Here is a 10,744-nt window from a genome sequence, read left to right as displayed (position 1 = left end):
GTAATTTTGCCGCTTTTAATCAGTTAAAACGAGTGCTCTTATTGCCGGCGCTTGAGTTTTCAGCTATCCAAATTTTAAATACTTGCCAAATATTCGCTTTACTTACTCGAATATCTGGATACTTGTTTAGCCTTGTGTAGCTAACAGTGTATCAAGAAATAATTCGTATTTGTCATTTATTTGTTATTTAATTAAATATCGAATATTCGGATATCCGTTTATAGGAAAACCTATAGTTACGAGTTAGAAACGGTTATAGCGCGGTTACTTTGTTATAGATATCTCATTCAACAGCTAGGTTGGGAAACTCAAGATTCCTTAAAAGGTACGTTGTTTTAAAAGCATACGCTTTCGTTATGTTATAGGAAAGTCGCTTTCTCAACTATTTTATTTTTATTAAATTTAATAAATGAGGTAATTAAAATTTTATATATTACTTTCTCAACTGTAACGAATTGTTACTAAATGTTTGGAATTATTTATCAATGGATGAAGAATTAATTATTTGTGGATTATGAGCAGATATCATTTTATATCTATCAAAAGAGCAGTATACATAGCAGGCCATGATCACAGACCGTCAGATCGTTCTTTTTTTTCTGCGCGTCATGCAAAACATGACGCTCCAATTTCTATCTATCACGCTATGCAAAACGTCGGCCTGAAATAGGTTAGTGAATGACAAATGAGATCTTCCTCTGTTTATATTCAGCTTTCGGGGAAGCACGCGGATATCCCGTCGAACGCGACATTTATCTCACCGCGTTGCAGGAGGTCCAACGCGGTGAGAAGATCGACACGAGTAAAGTCGTTCTGACCCCGGATTCCATCGGCGTCGTAGCCACGTCTAGGAAGATTCCGTCGAAGATGCGTTCGCTGTTGAAAAACTCGGCAGGCCGACCGATGGGGCCGCCGAAGTTTCCGATGTCGCGACGAGGTTTCGCGAACGGTGGGCCGTACTCGCCTCAGAGATTCGGTATCGCGGGTCCACCGCCGGGATTCGGCCCGATGCCACCACCTCCGCCCGGTATGCCGCCTATTCCGCCGATGAGTCCGCCGCTCTACGGACCCAGGCCGTTTAGGTATGGACCGCCGCCGATGCGCCAGGCGATGCCACCGACGCCGCTTCCCGGCCCAGGGGGTTTCCCGCGTCCCGGTTTTCCGCCGCGTATGCCAGTCCCGCCGAGGATGGCGGGTCTACCGAGATTGCCAGCCAGCCCAGCCGCACGGTTACCGCCGATGAAGATGCCACCGCCACCGCCTCCGCCTTCCAGAACAATCAAGCAGCAGCTTCAAGCGCAGAAGAAGCAGCAGCTTAGAAATGGAATCATGGAGCGCGCGGTGAACATTCGCCTAAGGCGGAACGGGCCGGCCAGCAGCAGAATCATACCCAAAGCGCGTAAGGAACAGGACTTTACCGTCGACACGTTCGAGGAGAATCTGCTTACGACCACGATTGTCGCGCAACCGCGACGACAAACAAGAGGACGCTTTAATCAAGTCAAGTGACGATGTACTCGTTAGGAATCCGATGATACTTAAAACCCAGATTTTTTTTTCCGTTTGACATATCGCAGTTAAAGCAGAGGTTCACAGTGTCCAAGATATCTCGTGCTTGTAGTCGCTGTCCTGTGACGTATAGAGATACCTAACAGTTTACACGATAATTTTTGAACTTGGACATCAATAACACATTCTCTGTCTCTCCCGTAAACATTTTACTGATGTATTTTATATTGAACACAACACTAATGACCGAACTTCATGGAAAATAATATCAGAAATCTCACGATGTCCATTTTTTTTTTAGCTTATGTCTATGTACACGTAATTTTATTTTAGTAATTAAACAATTATTATTACGTTATTTAAACGTAATAGTAGAATTTTTATTAAGGTTATTCATAGACATGATATCGTGGGATTGACGTGCGACAGAAGCCATTTGGGAGTATTTATGTAATAAATAGTTGTTTGTATGTTGTTTAACAGAAAAAGCGAAATATTATGTATAAAAATAGGATTAAAGGCAGAACTGTCCATGACTCTTATACTATCATTTATAGATTGAGTATAACACGTCATTAACGTGACTTCTTATAATTTGACGTTAATTTGACAAAATTTCAGTTTAAACATTTAATATTGTTGTGTTTAGCATTATACGAATTGCAAACACTTAATCTATTGACAAATATTATATTCAAAACTGATTAATGACTAAAAATCAAAATAGATAGTAATGAGCGGACAGTGATTTTGTGTACAATTTTAAATAAAATGTGTGCATTTAGATATAAGAGATATAAGAGATATACTATTATAAAATCAAATTAAGAGTTTTTTTTATTCATTTACAATCGGGAAATCGCAATTATCTTCATGAATGGGCTAGGCGAAAATACAATTCTGAAATCAATGCTTTTAGCAAGACTCAATATTGGTTAACTAACTGCAGTTGTTGATTATTGCAGGTTACCAGTACGGGATTTCCGCCAATCTGGAAACCTATTAGATATTAAATTTTATTCTTTTTAATACAACGTAATATCATTCTTGTCATATTGAATTATGAGCGAGTTTTACACTTTTCTTTCGATGTGACTTATTATATCCTTCTATATTATATCCGATACGCAATCAATTCTTTTCTGATCGCTATAAATCTGTTCTCGGGGAATTACTTCTCGGGGGGAATTACTTCCTATACTAACACAGGGATCGAATGTTTTACGAGGATGCTCGATGGTAAAGTAGCTTGGTAGTTCGACGTTGTCGTTGCTATGCTATAAGATTACGTAGACAGGTACGCGCGTGGCGCGAACGTAATTGAACGTACGTCTGGAAGATCGGAGCGGGCCACGGCTGGTCGTGCATCGTGTATCTCGTTCCGAGATATTAAAGTGATTCAATATTCGGACCGGAGTCAAAGGGTCACGCGTGTAGGAGGGACACGTCTCTCGCGCGCCTGACCATATATCACGAACTGCCGTTGGCGTACATGGAATAATTCCACGAGAAATTGCACGCGTCACACACGAGTAACGCCTTGGGCCTCGGGGGCTTTACCCGGCGGCCTTAAAAGTGAGACTTGGTGATAGGAAGGGCATAAATTAAGTGCGCTCGTATGCGCGTTTTATATGGCGTGCTGCTTCCCTCTCGCCTGGTAGATAAGCATTGCTCTGCTTGTAATGACGAGTAGCAAATTTCGGCGAACAATACTACAAATCGATAGCAAGTGAACGACATATACTACGTTTGCGCGAGCGTTAATTCTGTAGTAACTTACGATAATTCACTCGTTTACGCGGAGTAAATTATCGTAAGTTACTACAGAAGTAACGCTCGCGTAAACGTAGTAATATGCTATAATTGACGTGGATTGAGAAATGTAATTCTCAGATTATAAATAATCCTAACTGTAAAATTGAATTTAGTAAATCAGATACATTTGATATATCTGAGTATTATGGCTATAAAAAAAAATTGAACTTTTAATGCGTTAACTCGTCAAAAATGATGCTTACATAGTGCAAAGATAAGACATTTAATAGTGTAAATTCAAGGCTAAAATATGAAGAGATTAGAAGAAATTGTTAATAACACAATGTCATAAAAATCATACTTTTTTCTGTGAAGTATTTGGTTGCACTGGAGATAATAGAACATCAGATACAGCGCGTGAATCGTTTGCTTTCATCATAGTCAAATCAATATCGCGTTCTAAGTTATGCTCTTAGACATAACGCAGGCACACTTTGGACCTAAATGTCCGAGAAATAGAGAAGAAGACAGATAGAGAAAGAGAAAAAGAGAGGAGGGGAACGATGACGACGAACGACGACGACGAGAAAAGAGGTCGTCGTGGATAGAAGGAATTCGAAAACTTTCTCAGAGGTGGAAAGATCGTCGCCCTTCTCGCCACACTCCCGGCTCACGGGAGACAATCCGAAAGTAACTTCTGGTGCGGGCTACTGGCGCCATGGGAAACAATCGTCCATCGCGATCGTTGGGCGCAACCGTGCGCGCGAGACAACTGTTTCCCCGGGGTCCCCCGTACCTATCTCTCAGTTAGACATTAGATTTATCGACATATTTTCTCAGTCTTTTGAGAGACTTTATTTACTTTTGTACAACGTCGTCTACCTCGCCTTCGTGCACCGCTGCTGCACGCGCGACTACCCGCCTTGTTTCGGACTGCGCCGGACGCTGGTCGATCAGATCGGAGGGGGATAGCAGAAACGGAGGTTTTAACCAGGAAACTGATCGGTGTTTGTATAAATTCTATTTTGAACAGAAGAGAAGATATGCGTGACGATCGAGAATTGGTATAGGAATTGAATAAAAATCGAGGGGCTTGAGGGGAACAACATGTTATATCACGCAAATTTGTCCGAATCAACATTTGAAAGGAACTCTGAATTATTTATTACTATTACTTATGTCGTAATTATTCGCAAAATATACGTGAGATTTTTTTGAATTTTTTGATTATGCTAACAATATGCTATTACCTCGAGTTTTATGAATGCATAATGAGATCCCATCTTTGATACGTGGACTTTCGAGCATAGAGCAAAAAGATGTTTACTCAAGTGTAACGCAGTACAATTGATTATGATTTAAATGGATGTTAATAAGTACTGAGTTGGAACGATAACTTTTTTTTTAGGTATTGACAGAAATTTCTATTATTACGATCGTAATCGGTGCAGGGTTACTGCGAACGAGAAGATTGCATGATCTAACTACTGCGTGATTGTCCGAAACGATCTTTCGGGTGCGTTTCGACGGAACTTTTCAAATAATTCGTAAAAACCCGCAGAGGGACAAACAAGTCCATAAAGACCTCGCGTCATCTCGCTGTTTCTTCTTCCTCACGTCCAGTTTCCTCTTTCGATCAGTCGTTTTACATTTCTTTGAGGTGCGATCTATCAGAAACACAGATCACAAATCAGATAATTCGTATGCTTATCTAATCCGTATGCGCACTATTACCTGATTCGTATGCGCATCAATAATAAATTGCAGACTGAGACAATCGTTAGAAAAAATAGATGAGTTTAAAGGAAGAAATAGTGCAAAATATTTCTGCAAGATTAATTTTTGATTTTTGGTTGATTTAAAAAAAAATTTTTAACGTTGTTTTATATATATTTACGCTTAGCCAATAGATTACTTCAATAAATATAGCTAAATTTCATACATGTATAAGGATGAATAATATCTTAATATGTATTTTTATGAAAACGAAGTATATTTTTTATTTCTTAGTTATCGAAATCAAGTAAATAAAAAGGAATATGGAAAAGTGTCAAAATCTAAATCAACTTTCCGTTTTTAGATAGCAAGGTTCACAATTTCGCAGAATAAATCGCTATGAATCTCCTTTAATTCACCTATTTTTTGCACAGATTGAATGCTATAATTCACTGACGGAGGGATCGACAGCGAGTTCCCTTTCGTCCGACGTGGCAATTAGTCCCGATTAATTCCTCAAAAATCAAAAGGAACGCGCGCGTGCTCTGCGGTAGGTATAGATCTTTTAGGGTAGGGACTTCGGGGAGTCGAATAGAAGGCTAAAAGCTAACCACACACGTGGTTCGAGCGATCTAGCTTCTCTCACTCTCTCTCTCTCTTTCTCTCTCTCCGTGTCTCTTCTCTATTTCGTAGATCCTCTATTCTGTGTATCCTCCGGCCTATGTACTACGCGTATGTATGCGCGTCTCTCTCTCGTTGGCACGCCAATAACGTTGCGTGGCAGTGCACTTTAATGCCGCGGCGCGGCCTACTTAGCGGCCGGCTTGATTAACATGGAGTGATTAATAGTTGCTCCCTCCGTTCGTAACCAACCCCAACAGCGGCGGCATCGGAGATCTAATCGCACGATATTTATTGCCCTGCGCGTCGTCCACCTCGGGGCCCTCGGCCACGGCGATTTTGCGAGCCCGCGCTCCCTCCTTCCCTTTAGCCCTCTTCCACGTTCTCCTCTTTTTCGATTTCGTTTATTTTGGTTTTTATTTTCGTCTCACATCGGCTCACTCGGAGCCGGTCCGCGGGCTCCTCTCTTGCCTTCCTGAGTTTCGGCCTTCTCAGCATCGCCTGAATTCCTCTTGGTTCCCGTTTCAGCTCGAGTTGTTATTTAAGTTTAATGATATTTATTATTTACGCGACATACGGCAAGTATATAATATCAGTTTTAAACAAACGAGATGTAAGTTATTTATAAATTTGTTTTAAGTTTATGCTTTTCTACTTTCGGTGACGTTGTGTGTTATTTAAAACTGTTCATATATATATATATATATGATTGTATATTTATAGCCGTGTGTTTTTCGATTCTAATTTCATTTGAATAAAAAAATCTGTCTATGCTTTTCGATAAATTCGACTTGATACGCTGTTGGCGGGTTTTGCGCGAGAGACATATCTATCTCGTTTGTTCCCCCTTTACATGTTGCGTCAGCGTTACGCGCGCGTTGGCGCCGCATTCGTCTATCCAATCTGTAGCCGTGTTTACAATCCCAGCTTCGACGGCTTGCAATTGTTCTGATCAGGGATGACTATTTGTAAATAGATACGAACATTTTACTTCTTTGTATCGATTTTACAAAGTTATCACGGAGGTATCGATACCAGAGGTGATAGATATCCTCGAGAAACGTCGAAAAGAAAAATGATAAATAATATGATTATTTTTATAGCAATTACATTCGAAAATATCGTGTCGTAGTTTGATATAATTTAAGGTATTGTTTAAAAATGCGTACCCCTACATCTACAGATGTAATATATATTTGTCTGTTCAATGCAACATTGTAATAAAAGAGGGAGATTTATTTAACTTTTGTACTCAATTTTACGTATAATCTGCACGAAGAAAACGTCATATTAATAGAATATCGTTTCTCAATCGTGAGAGTTATAAATGTCACATTTTCTATTAGATATTTGATAAGGAAATACACTGACGAGCAAAGTACACATCGATTATGTAATATGTAATTAAGATGCTAATACATTTATTAACGTATAAGATCGATCATAAACCATGAAATTTAGACGTTAATAAAATATTCATCAACGATAACAGTCTAACAATGGCAATGTCGCGGTCACGCTCGGTGTCGATAGACAGAATCGTCGTACGTCAATACGCCCAGCGGCTTCCCGTGGCGGCTATTTATACGCCCGTCTCGGACAACGAGCCGATAATTAAGACGCTGTGTAATTAGCGATTAACGCGCGTTATTAACAGCGCAAACAGTGCGCCGTCGGCGAGTCGGCGCGCCATATGGGGGCCTTAGCGAGCCGCAGCAATGGGCGGATACCGCGCGAATACAGATATCGCCGATACATTTCGTCGTGCATACGAAAGACATTTCGATCTCGCGCGCGGGTCGTCGCGCGCTCGGGTTTCACCGCTTACGAGGCACCGTGGACATTTGGATATACGTAGGACGCGTACGTGGTACAGGCACGAAGTTCACGCACGAAGTGCGTCGTTCGCGGAAATTAAATCCTCTAGGAATCCGGTGAACTTAATCAGTGGCGCACGGCAGACGGAATATTTTCACGGCCGCATCAGTTCTGAAGAGGAGATTTTCCATCTGGTAAGTGCCTGACCTGCTTTGTCCGTCGTATTCAAATATTTGAAGGTATATTGTTATATATTTAAAACAAAATGGACGATAAAATGTAATAGTTTTACGTGTTAAATCTTAGGAAAGTTTATATTAAACGTACATACTTTTTTTGTACATCTTGAAAACACTATTAAGAAAGTAAGTAAGAAAATATATTCATTTTGATATGTTACTGCCAATTAATGCATTATTAATGTTAAATGGCAATCAAGCTGCGACGACTTCAGTAACAGTAGCATATGTAGTACGATAATAATCGTGACACAGTTATCATTTCCAATTTGAGATACCGTTATCCGGCGAGAACACGGAGCTAACGTAGTGTTATACCTGCCGCGCAAACGAACTTCTATTCATGAACCACGGCAATAAATATTCGTCTATCTTACCTTAGTGAGGACGATCGAGAAGGTGCGTGTCTCGCGTGCCGTAAATACGAGAAAGCGATAGTCGCAATTGTGATCGGGAGAGGCGACATTGTCTCCGATGGTCCCGATGTCCGCCTCCCACGACATTGTTGGACGGCCTTATTATCCCCGAGCCCTTTGATCGATATGGACAGATATCGATAACGGTGCGATGTTTATCGTGCGGGTAGGCTCGGATAAACGCGTACGGTGTAGCATTACACAAAGAACGGTGATGCATTGCCCGATGGTGGTGTCGGTGTGTGGAAGGAGAGGGGAAAAAAGAGAAAGAACCAGGAGAACATCTTGTCTTTCTGTAGTCGTAGGTGTAGCCTTAAAAGGGCTACGAAGAAAGCTCCTCGCGTTTGTGCACGGCATCTTTACGCGGTTACAATTTGTACGATATTCAGAATAGATATATGTATACATATGTATGGAGGGGTAAAAATCAGAGTGATGTAAGTCAAATTTTTTTAAATTTTTTTTCGTGTGTTTAGATGCAATTTATATATTGTAGAAATTGCATCTATGCACATGAGAAAATATTTAAGAAAATTTGACTTACACCACTCTGGTTTTTACCCCTCCATATGTTCGTGAAAGATCAGCAGAATGATCTTTATGGACTTGATTTACCATGATAAATTTTTAGTGTAGTTATTATAAAAATTAATGAAGAATTTTTGATCAATTAACGTATTATAGATTGTAAGAACGTTTTAACTTGGTATCACTCAATATATTTACATTCATGTACACGATCGATGCTGTATTACAAATTCGCTAAACCAAATGTTGCGGCGAACACCATAAATTGATGTCCGTCACTCCACGCTCAACAGATTAATCCTTTAACGCCGTCGTAGGGCGCCATAGCTCGTATCCAATCGATTTCCGCCTAGTGTTTGAAAGTCACGATTCGATAAAGATTACTTCGAAACTAATCTTGATACTCATGGAACTTATTTTACGTTAGAGTAAATTAGAAGTGTTGATTTTGCTTCTTGCCAAATTTTGTACTTTACTTTCGCAAATAATATAAAGATGTAAATTCTAATTTTTTTGAATGGAATAGAGCTATATTCCAAGAAATAATGAAAGGAGATAGCACGGGTTGTGAAAGGGACGTGTTGCAGGGTTCGTCCCGCTGATTCGTGTATCGATATCAGATCTGTCGAAACGAGCAGCAGAGCCGGCCGAGCTCGTAATTGAAATAAATTCCTTTGCGCGAAAAGAGTAGCGGCCGATGGCAACGAGATACGCCGCGCACACGCGTAGAACGCCGCATTAACGGCCGGAACTGTTATCGACGTCTCTATTAGGGAGCTCTCTCTCTCTGTCGACGAAGGAGACCCTTCTACCACCCCGACCAACACTGTCGGTTCCGTTTCCGAATTTAATATCTCGCATCATCAATATATACGGAATTCGTCGCGCCAGCATCGATCCGATAATCGATACGCGGTATATCTGGAGGCAGCGACTGAAGCGGATGACGGATTCGTTTTCCGTCGTCGAAATGCGGAGGTGTCTGCTGAAAGTGCTCATGTAAGAATCCTAGAGACCGCTCAATTTATTTGAGTACTATGTCTATAATTTATGAACCGCTATTGGATATTTGGATAATTTCGCTTACGACCGCGCAGCATCGTTGATTTTAGCATCGTTCTTTTTTACTCGGAAATTATAATATTCGTGCATAAAGTTAGCTTATCTGAAGCTATAATCGGCTACCAATTACACGTCAGTCAGGAACGTGGCAATTCTCGTGGAATGCAATACGTAATACGTTATAGTAGACGTAATAACCGATCCCGATCGGTGACAGGAGCGGCGGACTAAAGATCAGCGGACAGCTCCCATTCGAGGAAAGAGAAACGAAGTGGCAGGCGAGAGAGGATAATAACGTAGGTAGCCTGCGGCACTGGATGATTAATAAATCAGGCATGCCGTTGAGAGAACAGTTTAACCTGCGACCCCGGCACGATGCATCGCGCTCCTTTTCATTTTTCCTCGTTCCCCATCCTATTCGCATCGCGCGGCGCGGCGCGGCGCGGCGCGGCCTGCTCTCACGCGGCGCGTGAATCCTTTTCGCGACGGCTTAAACGGACTCCTCGTGTCGGACGGCGCTTCTATCTCTCTCTCCGCTCGCTCACGGCGTTACAGATACGTGTGGCTAATGGCCCTTTCCCACAGGCCTTAACTCTGAATGTTAATTGTTGCTTAAATTTATGACAACCCGTCCCCTCCATCTCTCTCCGCTCCTCCTTCGACCTGGTCTTTCCCGTCGGCTGGCTCTTCGTTCCACCCCATTCCGAATAACCATGGCTATTCGTTGCCGACGAAACCGCGAAACAGGCCCGATGATTAGCGATTCGGGAATATCGGTACGAGGTGTCGTGACAAAGGCAGCGGGAATTAATGCCGGGGAATCTCCGTTGTCGCGGAACTTTGAACTTGCGGCGCACTGGAATTTGCGATAGTAATACCGAGAGTGACCTACGTACGATTGCACAATAATGTTTGTGACGTTTAATTAAGGCGGCGCTAATGAATATCGATGATACTGTTGTTGTTTGCTTAGTAACGTGAAACGTATGAAACATTTTATTCAGCAAATACGCACTATACAATATGTATGTATCTATATACATATGCAATACATGTACAATAACGACCAGTATACTTTTT

At 41.4% G+C, this 10,744-nt stretch overlaps 2 protein-coding genes across 3 annotated transcripts in view; both read left to right on the top strand.

Moving 5' to 3' along the window:
- Nucleotides 1–195: 195 nt before the first annotated feature.
- On the top strand, nucleotides 196–6,844 carry LOC112464685 (cleavage and polyadenylation specificity factor subunit 6-like; the record flags this gene model as incomplete). Its single annotated transcript, XM_025031825.1, has 2 exons — nucleotides 196–325; nucleotides 713–6,844. Coding segments are annotated over 2 exons (927 nt in total), but the record flags the coding sequence as incomplete, so codon positions are not given.
- A 559-nt stretch (nucleotides 6,845–7,403) lies between these two features.
- Nucleotides 7,404–10,744, top strand: part of LOC112464506 (fibroblast growth factor 18-like) — a 131,129-nt gene continuing 127,788 nt past the window's right edge. For both annotated transcript variants that reach the window (XM_025031574.1, XM_025031565.1), the window contains exon 1: nucleotides 7,404–7,613. The gene's annotated coding sequence lies outside the window, so the exon portion shown is untranslated. The remainder of the gene's footprint in view (nucleotides 7,614–10,744) is intronic.

The sequence above is a fragment of the Temnothorax curvispinosus genome, unplaced genomic scaffold, assembly GCF_003070985.1.
Source record: "Temnothorax curvispinosus isolate PA1 unplaced genomic scaffold, ASM307098v1 QBEX01001498.1, whole genome shotgun sequence".
In the NCBI taxonomy this organism is placed as follows: domain Eukaryota; kingdom Metazoa; phylum Arthropoda; class Insecta; order Hymenoptera; family Formicidae; genus Temnothorax; species Temnothorax curvispinosus.
Note: the sequence above shows the minus strand (reverse complement) of the source record. Positions and strands in the feature narration are given on the sequence as shown.